A 19,189-nucleotide genomic window follows, 5' to 3' on the forward strand; every position below is an offset into this window, starting at 1 on the left:
AAATGCCAAAAACTATAACAAAAATAATAATTTTAAAATTATAAAAAACAATAATTCAATAACTCAAATAAATGTACAGATCCTCTACGAAAAATACAAATACACAATTACAATTTTTAATCCCTTAGCAAGGACAAAGAAAAATAAAATAAAATAAACCTTAGGGAATTACTTAGATTAGGTAAAAGTTTACATCCTTTTCTGTTAAATAGTTCTGTGCCTCTTTTTGAACTTTATTAGTGAGAATCGAAAAAAATCCAAATTTGGAACGGAATTCCCCGAACGCATAAGCCGTTCAATTGGTCCATTGTATAAATAATTGAAATTGAAATTACCTATGCACCACATAGTCTAGGGCGAGGTCTAGGGCGTCATTTTCTTCCCACGTTATTGCAAAAGGAAATCGGTACATTTATCCATTTGCCATGATAAGATCCGATGGCCGTGGATATTTAAATTAAATACCGTAGATAAGTAAATGGACTTCTAAAATATTTACCGTTGTTTATCAGCTTTGGACAAATAATGCAGTTTCCGTTTCGGTAACCGTCTTTTTTTCCCCCCGCGGGAAGTAAGGCAAGGTTGTTTCGACAAATTTAGAAACTTAATTGGCTCGCACTAGAATACAATGTGACTGAAAGGCAAAAGGTTGTGGGGTACATGGAAAGGTAATTAAATTGAACGATTTGGTGCGTTGGGTAATTTTAATTATTTTACATTAATTTAGCGAATTTGTTGGTCACGATTAAAGAGGATTATGATTGGATAACAATGTTGAAATGGCCGGCGTATAAGGAGCACACCTTAATCTATAACAAAGGTATTTATTCATGAGAGGCACGGCATAAGACTTTAATTTGGAATGCTATCACTGTATCAACTTTTTAAATAAATACGCTATTGTTAAACTTTGCAGCTGTGTGTGCCTTAAAACGTCATTTGCTTTTATTTCCTGGCCTATACCCATTAAGCTACACGCAGTCGCCATAAATTAAGGAACATTTTGAAAATTCTGAAATTTTGGAATTCTTCACTCTTCAGTATGGATCAACATCCTGCAACAATACAGAAGGCCCTTAAGACACTTTTGTTGTTGATTAAATGTCTTTTTTCCTAAATCAAAAATGATGGATGTTATTTTCTGTTTTTTAACGATTATTTCTTGTTGTTGCAGGGCGTCCAGTGGGCGAGCATGTGATGCGCCGCGATGCCCACTTTGTCCGCGGCGCCTGAGCTCTGTTCCGGCGGCCGCATAGAGCGGCACAAACTCGAATCGACCATTATGAGCCCAGAGCAAGAAGCAAGTCCGCCTCCTGCTGCACCAGGAGCGTCTCCCCCTCCGCCGCCGTCCACAAATCTACCATCACCAAGCATATCGCAACAAGATACATCGGATGTGGAGCAATTCTCCGGCAAGATCGTGTACAACCCCGACGGTTCCGCTTACATCATCGAAGATTCGGAGAGCGAAAATGAAAGCACCGCGATTCCTAATATTCCAGAGATCGTTCCACCTCTCCAGGCTGTTTACGTGTCGCGATTACTTCGTCAGGCGACAAGGCAGGCGGAACCGCCGGCGGTGCACAGTTATCGTGTCGTAGCGTTAAGGGACGCGAGACCTCCGAGGCCGGCATCGGTACCAATTAAACCAATTTTAATGTGCTTCGTGTGTAAACTCAGTTTTGGTTTTGCGCGATCGTTTGCCAATCACGCTCAAGCAGAACACGGGGTTACGCTACAGGACACTGAACGTGAAGTGCTAGCGGCGGACAGTTCGGCAATTTTGCAATGCGTGGGTGCCGAGAAGATACCGATAGTGTCGCTACTGGAACCTCTCGGTACCACTCAGTCCGCGTCTGAGAATCACATGGGTACGATTTCCATCACGTCGAACCTGCTACGCGGCGAACAACCATCACCTTCCTCCGAGATGCCGCCGACGTCTTCACGAACCACGCCTGGAAAATCACCGTCCCCTCCTTTTGTACATCCTCCTGCCTTTCTGTCGGGCACCACGATCGGTGTCTGTCCCGAGCATATCCAGGGTCGACCTTCGGGGGTGGACTGCACGAGGTGCGAGATGATTTTGGCGTCCGGTAGATTGGGACCTGCAGGTCTGGGCAATGTGCATAGTAGAAATTCTTGTAAAACACTTAAGTGCCCCAAATGTAATTGGCACTACAAATACCAAGAAACGTTAGAAATTCACATGAAAGAGAAGCATCCAGAGACTGAGACCAGTTGTATATATTGCATAGCTGGTCAACCCCACCCTCGCCTGGCGCGGGGTGAAACATACACGTGTGGTTACAAACCTTATCGTTGCGAGGTTTGTAATTACTCAACCACAACCAAAGGTAATCTCAGTATACATATGCAATCGGATAAGCACTTGAACAACATGCAAGAGTTGCAAAACGGAGGAGCGCCCACGACGGATTCCCGACAGTCATCTCCAAAGGCTCCCCCAATCCACCACTCCCCTGTAAGTAGCGGCCATAAACCCAAACCCAGCTTTCGTTGCGACGTTTGCAATTACGAAACAAACGTGGCGAGGAACCTGCGTATCCACATGACATCAGAAAAGCATACGCACAACATGCTGGTGCTACAGCAGAACGTGAAGCACATGCAGACACTATCCGCGCTGCACCACCAGCAACAGTCACAGCAGCACATGGAGAACCTCTACGGCATGTACCCGGGTCTTGGAGACAAACCAGAAGCGGCTTTGGCCGACATGGCCTACAATCAGGCCTTGTTGATACAAATGATGACCGGCGGACAACTGCCAGGGCACGCGGGTCCCGCCGAAATGGCCGTGCACTCCGACATGGGTCTCAATCCGGACACGATGGAGCCGCCGCCCGAACCCGCGGATCCCGATCCGCAGAAAACCTACCACTGTTGCGTTTGCAATCTTTTTAGTACGGACAATCTCGAAGATTTAGGTCGACACTTGGCGCAAGATCGGACGAGGTTGCGAGAGCAGGAAATTTTAGCACTAATCGCGGGCCACTACGTCTGCAAGTTGTGCACGTACAAAACTAACCTAAAAGCTAACTTCCAACTACATTGTAAGACTGATAAACATCTACAGAGACTGCAACACGTGAACCATGTTAAGGAAGGTGGACCTAGAAACGAGTGGAAATTGAAGTACGCGTCAACGCCTGGTGGTGTACAAATACGGTGTAACGCTTGTGATTATTATACAAATTCGGCGCATAAGCTCCAACTTCACGCCGCCGGCGGACGGCACGAGGCGGGCGTTGCGCTTTTAAAGTACCTGGAGGAGCGTTGCTCTTCGTTCAGACATGAACAGCCGCGCGTGTTTCATTGCGTTCTCTGTGGTTTCTCATCAACGAATCGTTTACCTTTGTTACAACACATCAAATCCCTAAAACATCTCCATTTAGAACAGTTACATCAGCTGCAAAGGCGAGCCGAGGGGAAGGAGACGACGGCCGACATCGGGGAGGTTTTCCAAGTAGTCCCAGGACCCTTCGATCAACAGACACCTGGTGAGTCATTTAGGTGTCTCGCTTTTTTTTGGGTGGCGGTTAGTTTCACATAAAAATTTACCTTTACCAACTTAAATTTTGATCTCGACAGAGATTTTGGTTCTCAATTAAAGGATGCGACAGAAAATTTGAACCAAGTAACGCCGCATCTTCTCATTTTCTGGGGGTTTCGAAAAACTTTTTCTCGTTCATGCTCCCGAACTCCCAAACGTTAGATTGGCTCGATTGAGGACGATAAGCGATGTGCTCCTGATCCATAATTTCAAACAGTTCCAAGATTGGGCTACTAGTTCAAAATTTACAGCCCTTTGAATTTTTTTTCGAAATTGGTTTCTAGTCTATAACTTTTGATTGAGAAGTCTGATCGAAAAAGTACGAATTGATTTGGATTCTACGCACCCAAATTAATAAGAAAAAGTGTTTTCCCGAGAAATTTTGGTGTAGTCGATTTTTGGTAAAAAAGGAAGGTTATACACTGCCTTTTTTTGAGCCCCGAAAAAAAAATTGTCTCAGATCGACCCGGAAAAAAAATTTTCTTATAGAATGTGGCCTGTAGAATCCATAATTTCAAACAGTTCCAAGATTGGGCTACTAGTTCAAAAGTTACAGCCCTTTGAATTTTTTTTCGAAATTGGTTTCTAGTCTATAACTTTTGATCAGGTCCAGTCCACACTGAAGATCTAATGGAGATCTTGCTAGGTCAAATGTTTGGCTACATTTCTCAACAACTCAAGAGTAAAGCAACCCTTTTACTTACGTTTCACCTCATCAACGATAATTAAAAAATGTGATAATTTTAAATGGCGGAATGGAATTAAAATTATCATCAAGATAAAAATAATTATTTTTTGATTATCAACAAGATAAAAAATGATTTGAAATTATCATTAAGATAATTTTAATTATTTAATTTTGTAAAATAGTTGTAAGATTTAAACAGGAACAAATTTTTATTTTAAACCTTTAAATATCTGAAACACAGAAACTTTCACCTCCTTCTAAATTGTGAGCTCATGATGCGAATTTTTTGTCATAAAAGGCACTAAAAACGCAGAAGTATCAGTATCTATTCTCTGACACTTGTTTTAAGTCAATGAAAAGTGATCCTGATTCAAAATTTTTTTAAAAAACTTATCAGGGCAATACAATCGTGAGTAACTGAAATTTTCTATTTATGATGATTTATTATGGACCTTCAAAGGTTCCCAAGAGTTTTTCAGAGCTCATAAGAATTGTGCCTACTGTCTCAAAGGGTATGTTCTGCTGATACAAACTTTTCTTTGCAAAATTATTGCATCAGAAATGACAGAGTCTGTTACCCAACATAGCTTCGTACATTATGCTCTCCTAATACAAGGATCTTTTATCTGAGGATCACAGGAGCCAAGGACATCTGTCCACGTACATAGTGTCCTGAAATAAAAATTCATCATCACGCCTTTTTGCATGTTGTGTCTCTTTAGTACACTTTTATTCTGAAAAATTGTTGTATCAGGAGCACAGAAACACAAGAAGGTCTCTAAATCTATTAACTGACTCAATATTGCGAATATTGACGCAAAAAGTGGTTGTATCAGGAGCATAATAAGGTCGGTAGACACATTATAATCGATTATAGTTATGATTATGGATCAAAGCAGGTGTAAAACTTACTTGCAGTTGATCTTTAAGTTCTACCGCGACATTTTCTTATAGGTTGTCGTCCGGACTTTTCCTGAAACGTTGTCAGGATCACAGGAACCCGAGCAGGATTCTCTGATGCAGGCGTTTCCTTTAAGATTTGTTGCATTAGGATGAAAGTGGCAGTAGTTGGCGTAATAGAGAGAGATGAATGTTATCTTGTGTGTTTCTGAGACCCTGGTTCCAAATAAAGTTTATGTCAAGATCAATTCAAAGGATTGCCAGTAAGTTTCTGTAAACCTGATACAACTATTAGGTATCAGAGGACCAAAATACGAGACAAACTGTGAGCAAATGAATTTTACATCTTTTTGTGTTTCTGTAATCCTGAAAAACGGGTTTCAAAAGAAAAGTTTGCGTCAGGAAGGCATAATGTATCAAAGGATTGCCAGTAAATTTAACCTTTTCTTGAGTTTCTGTAAACCTGATACAATTATTAGGTATCAGAGGGGCATAATACGAGAAAAACTGTCAGAAAATTAATTTTACCTCTTCTTGTGTTTCTGTGATCCTGAAAAACAGGTTTCAAAAGAAAAGTTTGTGTCAGGAGGGCATAATTTATTAAGGGATTGCGAGTAAATTTTACCCTTTCTTGAGTTTCTGTAAACCTGAAACAACTATTAGGTATCAGAGGGGCATAATACGAGAAAAACTCTCAGCAAATGAATGTTCACTCTTCTTGAAAATTAATTTTACCTCTTCTTGTGTTTCTGTGATCCTAAAAACCAGATTTCAAAATTAAAGTTTGTGTCCGGAGGGCATAATATATCAAAGGATTGCCTTTTTTTACCTTTTCTTGAGTTTCTGGAAACCTGATACAATGGTTAGGTATCAGAGGAGCATAATACGAGAAAAAACTGTCACTAAAGGAACTATACGTTTTCGTGTGTTCCTGCGATCCTGTGTGATCCTGAAAAACAGGTTTCAAAAGAAAAGTTTGTGTCACGTATTAAGGATTGCCAGTACATTTTACCCTTTCTTCAGTTTTTGTAAACCTGATACAACGATTAGGTACCAGAGGAGCATAATACGAGAAAAACTGTCAGTAAGTGAATTTTACATCTGAAAATAGGTTTCCAAAGAAACGTTTGTGCCAGTAGGGCGTAATGTATCAAAGATTGTGAGTAAATTTTACCCTTTCTTGCGTTTCTGTAAACCTGATACAACGATTAGGTATCAGAAGAGCATGATACGAGAAAAACTGCCAGCAAATAAATTTTACATCTTCTTCTGTGTATGTGATCCTGGAAAACAGTTTTTAAAAGAGAAATTCGCGTCAAGGAACACACAATTTTAGTGCGTAGAGCAATGAGTAAGTGCAGAAAATTCATAAACTTCTTATTTAATTAATAACCACCCAAAGTTTTTCCTCACGGGTTGCCTCTATTATAATAAATTATGGTCGGTCGCAGAACATCCACATTTTACACAAACGAATCTGAAGTTAAATTTTAACCCGTTGCCCATCGTCCAAATGCGAACGCCTCATTTTCGATACCTGCGTGACCAGCATTACCCTTCCCAATTGTTCCCGGCGAAGCATTTGTTTTCTTATAAATCTCCCATCTGAATAACAGGGTTACCGTTATAATCGAGCGTTGAAGTCTCCCGATTGGATTACGGCACCGAACGTCTGTTGCGGTCGAGAGTTTAATTTGCTATCAAAATAATGGTAGATTTTTATGTGAAAATTGTGGGTTAATTTGTGTTTTAAAGTTATATAAATACCATAAAGAGGTTTTTTTATTTGAGAAAAATTGAAATTATAGCTTTTGGATTAGTCTGACAAAAGACATAACTTTCACGTAACAGTATTACAATGTAACAATAGATGATCGATGTAAATGTTATATTGGGCCACTTCTTAATGTGTAATTATGACAAGTTCGTGAAAGGCGAGTCTGTAGTTAGCACCCTTCGGGGTACAGTTAGGGCCTACCATATGGCTTCGATGGAATATTTTCGAAAAACTTGATAGCATTATAATTATTCTTTTTTGGTCGTGCACGTAGGCGTAGTTGAACGCCTCGGGCCCATGTAACAATACACCGATTGTCATTTGTGGCATTTTAATGCAGACTTAACCAGGAGCGTTTTTTTTGTTGTTGTTTTGAGCTGTAGTCAGTGGCGGTGCTAGTCCCGTACCGTTTTAGATTGGAAGGCCTGCCGGCGCCACTGACTGGAGACTTTCTCTTAATTACTTTTTATTCTTTCATTAGAACGCAGAGACAGCACAAATTCGGAACCTCACCATCCGGATCCGACTAGAAATCAATTAAAAAGCGAACTTCACGACGATAGCGAAGAAATAAATAATTCCGAATCCGAATCTCCGTTACACATGTGCCCGTATTGCAATTACACGAGCGATTCAGAGATGCGAATTCAGGCTCACGTTTTAGCCCAGCATAGCGCTCACGGTTCATCGGATATGATGCTGAACTGTCCCTTATGCCAAGATTCGTTCAAAGACAGATCGAACTTGGAAAAGCACGTGATGCAAATACATTCGGTGAACAGCGAGGGTTTACAGAGACTTCTGATGCTAGTCGATCAAAGCCACTGGTTGAACCAGGTGTCAAGAACGCCGACGCCTAATCACTCGAATAGTCAAATGCAGACGCCGCCAAATCAAATGGTCTCGCCGAATTCGGTTTCTTCCAAAGATTATAATAAATTAGATAGAGACGCGAATCATTTGGAGGTGGAGGGCGACATAATGTCACCGAACAGTGACGAGAACGTCGACATGGAAACGGAAAAGTGCGGGACTTGTTATAAGAACTTCAAAAACATCGACGAACTGTGCTCGCATCAGAACGAAACGGGCCATTTGGAGATAAAGCAAACGCCGAGCGGTCCGGGATATATGTGCTGGAAGAAAGGGTGCAACCAGTTTTTTCCTACGGCTCACACCTTACAAATGCACTTCAAAGATGTCCACGCCAAAAATTCCATTACGCATATGTCGGTCTCCGAGAAACACGTGTACAAATATAGATGCAATCAATGCTCATTAGCCTTTAAGACTTTAGAAAAATTACAATTACATTCTCAGTATCACATCATTAGGGACGCCACCAAGTGCGTTTTATGCGGAAGGAGTTTTCGATCGGTGGTGGCGCTCCATAAGCACGTAGAAAGTGTTCACTCCGAATTGACCGACGAGGAGTTGGCGGCGTACAAACAAAGCTTGATGAACAATCCACTTTTGTTAGCGGGCTTGCAAGGGCAGGTACTCGACAGTTCGACCAATGACATTCTAAAAAAGGAGTCCTTGCGATGTGACGACACGGAATCTCTGGACTGCGACGACGGCAAAGATCTCAACACCAGCCACGACGACAGTAATCAGAACGACGGCGACAATTCGGACGACAGCATCGTTTATAAAGATCAGCAATTCCTGGAAGATTACCTGAACAGTCAGGCCATGGCCGAAGATAGTTACAATGACCCTAATAGAAAATACAAATGCCACCGGTGCAAGGTAGCGTTTACGAGGCAAAGTTATTTAACCGCCCACAATAAAACCCTTCTGCATAGAAAAGGCGAGAAACTTAGCTACCCCATGGAGAAGTACCTGGACCCCAACCGACCTTACAAATGCGATGTTTGCAAAGAAAGTTTCACGCAAAAGAATATACTGTTAGTGCATTACAACTCGGTTAGTCATTTACATAAATTAAAAAGGGCGATGCAAGAGCAGCAGAACAACAACAACAACCCTCCTGTTTCACCGGTAATAAACCAGCCGCAGAATCTCACTTTGACACCGAAAAGCACGTCGTCGGACGAGGACGACAAAAAGAGATACCGCTGCAACATATGCAAAGTGGCTTACACACAGGGTAGCACCCTGGATATTCACATGCGTAGCGTACTGCACCAAACTCGTGCCAGTAAATTGCAAGATTTGGCATTAGCGGGACAAATTGACCTTTCGAAACCGCTAATCGAGCAGCCCGAAGCCATGCAGTCTCCGAAACAGACAAGTCCCGCGCCCGGTAGTGGGGAAAAGGCGTCTCCCACCCCTATGTCACCCGGGCCCGGTGCAGGTAGTCAAGGGATGATGAGCTGCCCTAAGTGCGGAGCCCTATTTAGTTCGCAAGATCAGTTAAGTGCACACCAGCAGCTGTGCTGTATGTTCGCAGCGCCGATGGCCATCTTTCAGGCACAAGAGCCGGGTCAGGCGAAGAGCCCACCGCCGAGCGAGCAGGACCTCGTCAACCGCCTCCACCTGTCGAAGAAGACTGGTTCGCATATGTACAAACACTTGCTCGAAAGTTTCGGATTTGATCTAGTGATGCAATATAACGAAAGCCATCAGAGACGCCAAAGGCAGCGGGAAGCCGAGGAGAAATTAGCGACGCCACCCCCAGCCGATGATGAGACGGATGCACCCAGAGCCGAGGAGGACGCAGAAAACAACTTACCTGAAGTAAGTAGATCTACGTGCCAACATTGCAATAAAGAATTCTCTAGTGTTTGGGTGTTAAAGTCTCACTGTGAAGAAGTTCATAAAGATTTAGTGCCACTAGAATTCTTAGAAAAGTATGCTCAACAGTTCAAGAACGAATACGAAAAGAAATCGGTGGTCGTGACGGCTGCAACATCCTCGACGCTTAACACCAACCCGCGAGTCACAACCCCAGGTGCACCCAGTACATCGACCCCCGCACATTCGGAGACGACTCCCGAGAAAGAGGACGATTCGAAGGAAGCCCTCCACGCTAAACTAAATTTAAATACACCTCCCGAAGCAACGTCGACGGCACCCTCGACGCCCACGTCCTCGTCTACGCCGGCGAGCAGCACAGATTCGGTACCCGCAAACATTCAGGCGATGATCGCTCAAACGATGGCACAAAATCCGATGACCTTCGCGCAACAAATGTCCGAAATGCAGGCGGCCCTTAACGTCATGCAACTTCAACAGTTAAACTTTAACCCGATGATGCAAATTATGGGTATGGGATTACCTCTGGGTCTCAACGCACTCGCGGCCATGAACTTACAACCGCCCCTCGTACCACTCATGATGCCACCACCACCTTACGATCCCATGACACAGTATGCGCCACAAGATCAGCAAGCGATTCTAGCGAAACAACAAGCCATGATGCAACAGCAGGCGGTGAGTACCTTTTTCTCATAAGTTTCGTCTAATTAGCCTTAAAATCTAAGTAATTCTAATGCCACCTATGATCAAGTTAGGTAGTGTTTCTCAATTCCTAAAAACGTGGTGTTATCACCTCGATTCTTAGGTGCGCGGGAGTGGAGGGGCGTTTGAAGGTCACTTTTCCGCTCGAAACCGATGCTTTGTAGCGGATGCGCATGAAAACTTTTTAAAATTCGAATCTTTTTCGACACATTGGCCCAGGAAACTTGGCAATTTCCAAAAAAACAATTTTCCTTTCTTTGTTATTCTTCCCACACTTTCATTTTACAGAGAGGTTGCGATAAAGTTATGGAGCGTTAAATTTCGTTCAAGAATATAGAACATTTTCAAGATTTTGCACAAATTAGGCCAGAAACTTCCATTTTTGCTCATTGAGCTGAACTTTATATATAGGGTGTAACAATTAAGTCTCAAAATAAATTTGGTGGAAGAGAAGCAAAACATTTTCCGAAATAAATGTTAATTTAGAGTTTTTAAATATTTCACTCCTCAAAATTTGCGTTTCTTCTTGAATTTTTTTACCAGCAACTATAACACATACGCATAACACATTTACGGATTTGCCTAGGTTTTTGAGTTACATGAGCTACCCTGTACAACGTATATCTTCTTGAATTAATGGTATTTAAAGATCTTTGCTGAGGAACTTCTAGCAATAAAGTTGGTAAAAAACGAAAAGTGAAAATACGCGTTTCTTGAAAATCCCCAAGCCACGTGGTCCAATATATTACAAACGGTTTTGGTTTTCAAAAATATATATAGAAGCAAAGTTGTGGCAAATTTAATAAGATTCTATTGTCACTTGAAGAGTTTTCCGCTACGATGCAACGTTTTCCAGTAAGAAAAACTACTTGCTATGCGTACGAATTTTATGATTCCCTAGATTCTTCCACTTCTGTAAGTTCTTTACATTTTTTTAATAATAAAATTCTATCAATTTTTCAAATTCCCTCAAAATATTAGAAACCTTTTGATTATTTCATTTCTTCTAATTGATTATTCATTAATTATATACGTCGAATTTTTTTAGACTGGATACATTGGATCAAAGTTTATTAATTATTCCGTTTCTTCGATTTTTTCAATGTTTCTGTTCAGGTGTTAGGAATAGATACCTTGAATTTTGTTAAGCCATCAGATCAAAACCGCATGGGACTTTCAAAACACCCTCCCCTCTCACTCTCTCAAAAGGACTTTATTTTGCTTTGTTCAGGAGACTTATTCTCAAACAATTGGAACTACAACGTAATTGTTCTATTTATTTTTTTTGTGTAGTCTGAAAATTTATTAATCGATGAATTCATCAGATACTACACGTGCGTTATTCTACTGACGTCAGACTCCCTCCTCCCGCGGTATGGTAACTTTGTTATTAATGACCGATTAATTTTTAAGCATAGCTAGTGAGATTGGCCCTAATTAGAGCAAAATGGCGTCAATTGATTGATTTAAACTCGCAATTTAGTCTCATTTGCAATTGTAACGTAATTTTATTTTCGAATAGGCCGCTAACGCTGCAGCCAACCAAAAACGTGCAAGAACCAGAATAACAGACGAACAATTGAAAATCTTACGTTCGCATTTCGATATTAACAACTCCCCATCTGAAGATCAAATACAAGACATGGCCTCTCAGAGCGGTTTGCCGCCAAAAGTGATAAAGCACTGGTTTAGAAATACGTTGTTTAAAGAGCGACAGAGGAATAAAGACAGCCCTTATAATTTTAATAATCCCCCTTCGACGACCTTAAATTTGGAAGAGTACGAGAAGACGGGCGAAGCTAAAGTAATACCTTTGAATAGCTCGGGCAGTAGCACGGATGACAATTCAAAAAACTCGAAAGGTTCGCCTCCTCCGGGCGATGTAATTAAAACGGAGCCCAAAGAAGAACTAGACGAACATCCCAAATACAACATGGAAGATAAGCACCCGGAACCACTGGATGAGAAACCTAATATTTTTCATATGCACCAACAGCTGCACCACCCTCCTCCTAGTCCGGTAACGTCCATTTGTAATTCGGAAATTCAAAATTTGTCACAAGCGGCGAGCCCGAACATACCGAACAATATTACGTTAACGTCGATAATCGCCTCGCAACTTGGGGATACCCTCACAACCACGACGGCACCGAATACGCTCAATTTAACCACCGCAAATAACCTCCCCCTAACCAGTCCAATGTTACCCCCTACAAAACTAAGTCAACAAAATTTCGCTAGTCCAAACAACCTTCAAAATATTTTACCTATGACCCCAAATCGATGCATTAGTCCCAATCGTGGCGATTTTTTGGGAGGAAACGGCGGAAGCAGCAGTGGCAGCAACAGCTCCGGAGGCACCACCGGTAAAAGGGCGAACCGCACTCGATTTACCGACTACCAAATAAAAGTGTTGCAAGAGTTCTTCGAAAACAACGCCTACCCCAAAGATGACGATCTCGAATACCTCTCCAAGCTTCTCAATCTGAGCCCGCGCGTCATTGTCGTCTGGTTCCAGAACGCGCGGCAAAAGGCGCGAAAGGTCTACGAAAACCAACCCGCCGTAGATCCAGCTCCGGGAATTGCCGAAGACGGCGGCGCCAATCGTTTCCAACGAACGCCCGGCCTTAACTACCAGTGTAAAAAGTGCCTCCTAGTCTTCCAGAGGTACTACGAACTGATCCGCCACCAAAAGACCCACTGCTTCAAAGAAGAGGACGCGAAACGATCCGCGCAAGCACAAGCAGCCGCAGCTCAAATCGCCGCCGTTCTCAGTTCCGAAGATTCCAACTCGAGCACGACGGTCGAACAGAACCAGCAACAACCACAAATGACGCACAACCCCCAAATACCCCCAGCGGCACACAGTCCAATCCGACCCAACCCTCCAACCACCCCAAACGCATCAGTCGTAAACTTTCCGACATCCCCAATTCCATCGTCCACCCCCAACGACTCCAAAGAAAGCTCATACCAGTGCGACAAGTGCAATTTAGTTTTTCCTCGCTTCGACCTGTGGAGGGAACATCAGCTGGTGCACATAATGAACCCGAACCTCTTCCCATCGTACCCGCCCGACTCGCCCTTCGGCATTCTCCAACAACACGCCCAGTTGCAACAGCTTAACGCGAACCTAAACGAAAACTCGTCGGCGCCCGGCATACAACACCCCCTAATGAACATGCTCAACAACGTCGCGGCGCAAAAGCGGAAGTTCGAAGACGACACCGAAAGCGACATCTCCGATCAGCCCAAAGACAAGCGGTTGCGAACGACGATTCTGCCCGAGCAGCTCGACTACCTCTACCAGAAGTACCAGATCGAAAGCAATCCGTCGAGGAAGATGTTGGAGAATATTGCGAGAGAGGTCGGGTTGAAGAAGAGGGTGGTCCAGGTGTGGTTTCAGAACACGAGGGCGCGCGAGAGGAAGGGACAGTTTCGGGCGCACGCCCAAGTCATAAACAAGCGGTGTCCGTTCTGTCCGGCTCTGTTCAAAGTAAAATCCGCGCTGGAGTCTCACTTGACCGCGAAACATTCAGATCAGTGCGCTCGTGGCGAAATTAACATTGACGCGTTGCCGGATGAGGAAGTCAGTTTGGAGTCGGCGCCGAGCTTCAACTCGACGGGCGAAAAGTGCCAGCAGGTACTTCCACCTTTGTTTCCACCTATGAACGCCGAGATTGAGAGTTCGATCAAGAAGTATTACGAGGAGAGTATGAAGAGGTACATCAGCGAGTTACAGGCGCACGCCGCGTCCACTAATGGCGATAAGAGTGAGATAAGATCGAAGGAGGATGGCGAGATTCCGTTGGATCTGTCGAAGCCTGTTGATTTATCTAGGCCGGTTAAGGTTTCGCTTGACCACGAGAAGGGGCTTTGTGATCCGGGCCCGCTCACGGATTTGAGCGAGAGGTCTATGTGCGACGAGAGGAGCGACTCCATGTCGGAAACCACCGAGTTTTTTGACGATGAGAGTAATCCAACTTCGCCTGCTAGTAGCACGCAAAGTACACAACAGCGGATGGGTTCCTCCGTACCGTCGGGGATGGGCTCGAAAAGGTACCGCACGCAAATGTCGTCGGTTCAAGTTAAGGTGATGAAGTCACTCTTCAACGATTATCGAACGCCTACGATGGCGGAATGTGAGATGTTGGGGCGCGAAATTGGCCTCCCGAAACGTGTGATACAAGTTTGGTTTCAAAACGCCAGGGCGAAAGAGAAAAAGAACAAAATTGCCTTACAGAAGGTTTTGGGGACGGCCGAACCTGAAAATCCGAAACTGCCCGAGGAGTGCAAATTCTGCTCGTTCAAATATTCGCATAAGTACTCGATTCAAGATCATATATTTACGAAGGGGCATATCGCGAATGTTCGAATGCATTTGGAGAGCGCCAATAAAGATGGGTCCGGGAGCGATGGGGAGTTTACGATTCCTCCGATACCGGGAGCCTCGGGAGTTGTGTCCGCGGATTCGACGACCAACCCGACGGGTCAGACGCACAACAACAACAGCCACCTCCAGCTTCTCCAGATGGCCAGCATGCAGATGGCGGCGTCCGTCAAGGGGGAGAAGGAGAACCAGGACGCCATCTTCCAGCAGCTCTACTCCCTCGGCAACAACAGTTCCTATCCACCTCAAAACCAATTTCTCCACAACTCCATGTTTAGTGCGAACGGTGAGTAACGTTTTTTTATTATTCAATGTAGAATATCTTGTAGGAATGTTGGGGTGAGTAGAAATACGCATGTTTAATGCAATATAGAGTCGCTACTACTACGGTTACGCTCCTATATTATCCTCGTACTTTAGTATGAATTGTTTTCTACGGAAAAATGAGAAATGTCTATTAATATTTCAAACCCCCCTTGTGTTTCTCATATGAATTCGTAATAGCTTAGTGTGGTCGCTTTTGGACGGGCGTCGTACGCGCCGTCGTCAATAATATATGGTGCACGTCGCGGCGCCCCGGATAGATTTGGGTTTTCCTTCACGAAATACATTTTTAAGATAAAACTTTTGTGTAGATGAAACCATTTATTTTTGAGTGAAATAATTAAAACAATTCTACCACGCAAACCGTGGAAAACTTAATTAATTAGAATTAGATAGGATTTAAAATTACGAGACGTAAATTATTATTGCAAAAATAAATGGGAATACGTAATTGTAGGGAGTCATATTTCCGATCGGCCATAAATTTTAAGGAACAAAAGATCCTATCCATAACTAATAACGGAGAGACACCGCATGTGTCGTTTTTTATGTTCACTGAAAATGCGTCACCCGCGGTCCCACACAATTACAAGGATTTATTTCAAGCGCATAAAAATACTGTCGATACCCTGTCGATACACGTTCCATTGTTATGTCTCCTACATTTTACCATATGCGAAAAAAAAGAGGTTTACACGTAAAAATAAAGCGTTGCTGTAATTATTTTTCTACTAATAATTGCGAGAAATTCTTTTGAAATCTGATTCTCGGACGCGCGCTTGAATTGTGGTCAGCTCGAGGATTCTTCATTATACAGTCGCGAGACTTGCTTTTCTGAAAGTCTAATTGCATGAGACCTTGCGAATTTAATTGTATTTACTGTGTAGTTTTGTCACAATTTTAGCGTTTTTCTATTATACCTCTTCGGTTCTTTTATCATTTTTGATCCATTTTTTAAATTATCATTCTGAGGTAGCGACTTAAAAGGCAAACTAGCCGGATGAGGCAAAATGCACCCCAATCTGAACTGTAAACTTACTTGCACCCTTCCCCCGTTTTTAGCAAGAATTAGCATTTTTTGTTGCGCACATCTTTTTGTGGTAAATACACTTCCCAAAACAATAGAAAGATAAACATTGTGGTGACAAAAAAGTAAAATTTTTGACGGTTTTTGGCTCTGATGGTTCATCGGAAATTCCTTAAGGGAAATGCACTATAAATGAATAAGGATAATTGAACTACTTCAAGTGGCATATTTTTTGTCAATTTTTGATTGAAAAATCTCTTCGATTAAAAAAATTGAGCTTCATCGAAGTACCGCGTGTTTTAAAAAATAGAGTTTTTGGATTGACCTGATCCTGGAGATTCACTAGTTTCTGTGGGTATGGATGTCACCATCCCTTCCACGTCGAATTGGAAACCTTCTTAGATTTAAAAGACTTGATTAGTTGATGAAAAACATAACCATAGCTTTTTGGGAAGTACTGCATGCATGGAAAATACGTTAAAGTTACTCGCCTTAGGGCAAAAACCTGTCTACTTGTTTCTTTTTCACCATTATTTTCTTCCTTTTGAATTTTTATCTGTATAGAGTTCTTTAGTGCTACCACCCTGTCCTTTTTAGATAGCAGAAGACACTCCGCCCACTATAATATAAAGACAAAATATAAAAATAAAATAAATATTATAAAAATCCCTAAGACTAGGGACTAAGCGCAGGGACCCCACGAAGGTTTTTGTTTTTAAATTTCAGTGTTTCCAATTAATATCTCTTCGTCCGACAGTAAAATTACGACAGAATTTCCATTGTTTCTGCGTGATCCATGGGAGTCTTCAATTCACATTCCCGATTACAGTGACAACTCAAATTTTTAGTTGTGTCACAGAATCAAATCTTGCAGAAACATAATATGATCGGAATTTTGACTGCTATAGGTCTTTAGAAGACCACAGTACTTAAACGGAAATCCTACTTAAATTTTGTTAAACTTTTTTAACCCATAAAGGCGGTTTGGAAACGACAATAGCCAATACAACGAAACCTGAATTCGGCACGTCCATCTTAATTCTAGGAATTTTCCTTATCTAATTTAACAATTTCTACCTAATAGTGCAATTTTTCTTTAAGAGTGCAATAGCCCTGTTATCTCAAACGATTACCTTCATCTTTAGCAAATAAACGAAAAACTTAATAAATCAACTTGAAACTGTCACATTTACACTAATGAGCAACTTGATAACAAATAAAAATCAGAGGTACAACAATTTCTTTATCTATTAATTCCAAGAAATCTCATCATTTAAACAGAAAATAAAAAAATACAACCTTGAGTGCACGCTCGATTTCGAAAATAGTTTTGTGATAAAACGTAATTAGAGTATTAGACCCACACCATTAATGTTGACATTAATTAAACAATTAGGCACCAGAATCTATTCCAAATGTCTTAATTCAAATACAACGTCCTGACTGACATTGTTTACACAGCAATACATAGAGCCCTTTTTCTTTGGATTACAGTGGAGAATACAAAAAGTAATTGAGCATGGGCACTATTAATATGTCCAGCATAAACGGAATATATGCACCTGCGTATTTTTACATATTGTGAAATTTTACACCTACACCCTGTATATCTTAAGGTCAACTTTTTGAATTCTTTTTCTTGATTACATTTTCCTATGTGTCACAACCTATACCTACTACCCATATAGGATGGAAAAAGGTAAAAACTGCGTAATTTTTACGTAGACGTAGCCAAACAAATTTTTGGATCACCGTTTCTGAGATTTGACCCAAAGTTGGTATTTTTTAAATGCAACACCCTGTATGTTTTCACGTCAGTTTTTTTTTGCATTCTTTTTCCTGATATCATTGATGTACCTATAATTTTTTTTAAATTTTTGCCATGAACTAAAAATAAAAACCTTATTTTTTTACGGTTTTTAAATAATAGGCCATGGATTCATAGAGATTTTGTTTTGTTTATTGTATCCATGGTAACTAAGGTTAACCAATAAAAATCGCTGAGGGTAGAAGCATCTCATTTTGAAGAATATGATATAATATAATAAAAAATCATACTACCTAAGACACGATAATGTCTCAAAAAATCAAACTTTTTTTTATGGTAGTAAAAGTTTCACAAAAAGTGGCCCAGGGTCGCCAAAACCAAAACTAAAACTCTAATCTTTAAAAACACCTGATATGCATTGCAGTCTCAGCCAAAATAGGACGCACTCTTTTGCGCTTTAAAATCGTAAGAAGAAAAGTGCCCCTCATGTGATTGTTTTGTCCGTCTATCCGTCTGTCTGCCTGCCCGTTCCTCGTGTATCTCAAGAACGAAAAGAGACAGCGATGTTAAATCTTCGCCAATCGAATTCTACGAGTTCAAAGATCAGTGCTATTGAGTATGAACCGGATCAAAAGTCGGGTTTTTGAATATGAGCTATCTTGTTTTTTGTTCGGTCATAGCTGCTTTTGTTCTAGTGATTTAAAAAATTGAACTTCTTGAATTGAAAATCCCATTTCCAGGCAACATTGATATCTCGTCCAACTAGCAATTTTAAAATTTTCGATTGATCTGAAACAAGTCGCTTATCGCTTGATTTTAGCGGCAAGATAATCTGTACTGAAAAGCCTTATTTCATCTTTCTGATGGCATCGGTCAAAAGACGTCCCAAGGAAAATTTGTACTGAAAAAATTATTTCCGAATACCGGAGAAATGTAAAATCGGGCTTTGAATCAAGATTGAATTATTGTATTGAACTTGGCGGAGGTCATTTCGAGCAATACATTCGTTTTCTTTAAACCTTTTTGGGTTATTAATTTTAAAAAAATAAAACGGTACTGTAAGTACCTACCTAGGTAATGAAAATCTCTTCCGAATTATGTGTCATTTGACCCCTCGTCCCTTTTAAACAATTGCAGGGCGTTGCTACCCCTAGCACAAGGTTAAAGTTACAAGAATTATTTGGGAATAAAAATTGGCCCCCCTCGACTTACAAGCCCGTGGTCTTTGGATTTTTGTCAAATCGTCTATTTTGCCAATTTTGGCGGGGTTTTTTTCAGTTTCGAATTTTGTTTCAAGTTTAATGCCTTATTA

General features: G+C 41.6%; 1 protein-coding gene across 3 annotated transcripts in view; it reads left to right on the forward strand.

Annotated features, from left to right (window-relative positions):
- The first annotated feature begins 1,169 nt into the window (after nucleotides 1-1,169).
- Nucleotides 1,170-19,189, forward strand: part of LOC116173137 (zinc finger homeobox protein 3-like) — a 47,266-nt gene continuing 29,246 nt past the window's right edge. The window contains exons 1-4 of one of the 3 annotated variants that reach the window (XM_031490425.1): nucleotides 1,170-3,524; nucleotides 7,424-9,645; nucleotides 9,772-10,341; nucleotides 11,891-15,044. In XM_031490425.1, the coding sequence (XP_031346285.1) occupies nucleotides 1,208-3,524; nucleotides 7,424-9,645; nucleotides 9,772-10,341; nucleotides 11,891-15,044 (8,263 nt within the window). In that variant the 5' untranslated portion in view covers nucleotides 1,170-1,207. Of the gene's footprint in view, nucleotides 3,525-7,423; nucleotides 10,342-11,890; nucleotides 15,045-19,189 lie in introns of all 3 variants that reach the window. The other 2 variants (XM_031490426.1, XM_031490423.1) reach the window with 2 other exon arrangements.

This window comes from Photinus pyralis, unplaced genomic scaffold (genome assembly GCF_008802855.1).
Source record: "Photinus pyralis isolate 1611_PpyrPB1 unplaced genomic scaffold, Ppyr1.3 Ppyr1.4_LG6, whole genome shotgun sequence".
Taxonomy (NCBI): Eukaryota; Metazoa; Arthropoda; class Insecta; order Coleoptera; family Lampyridae; genus Photinus; species Photinus pyralis.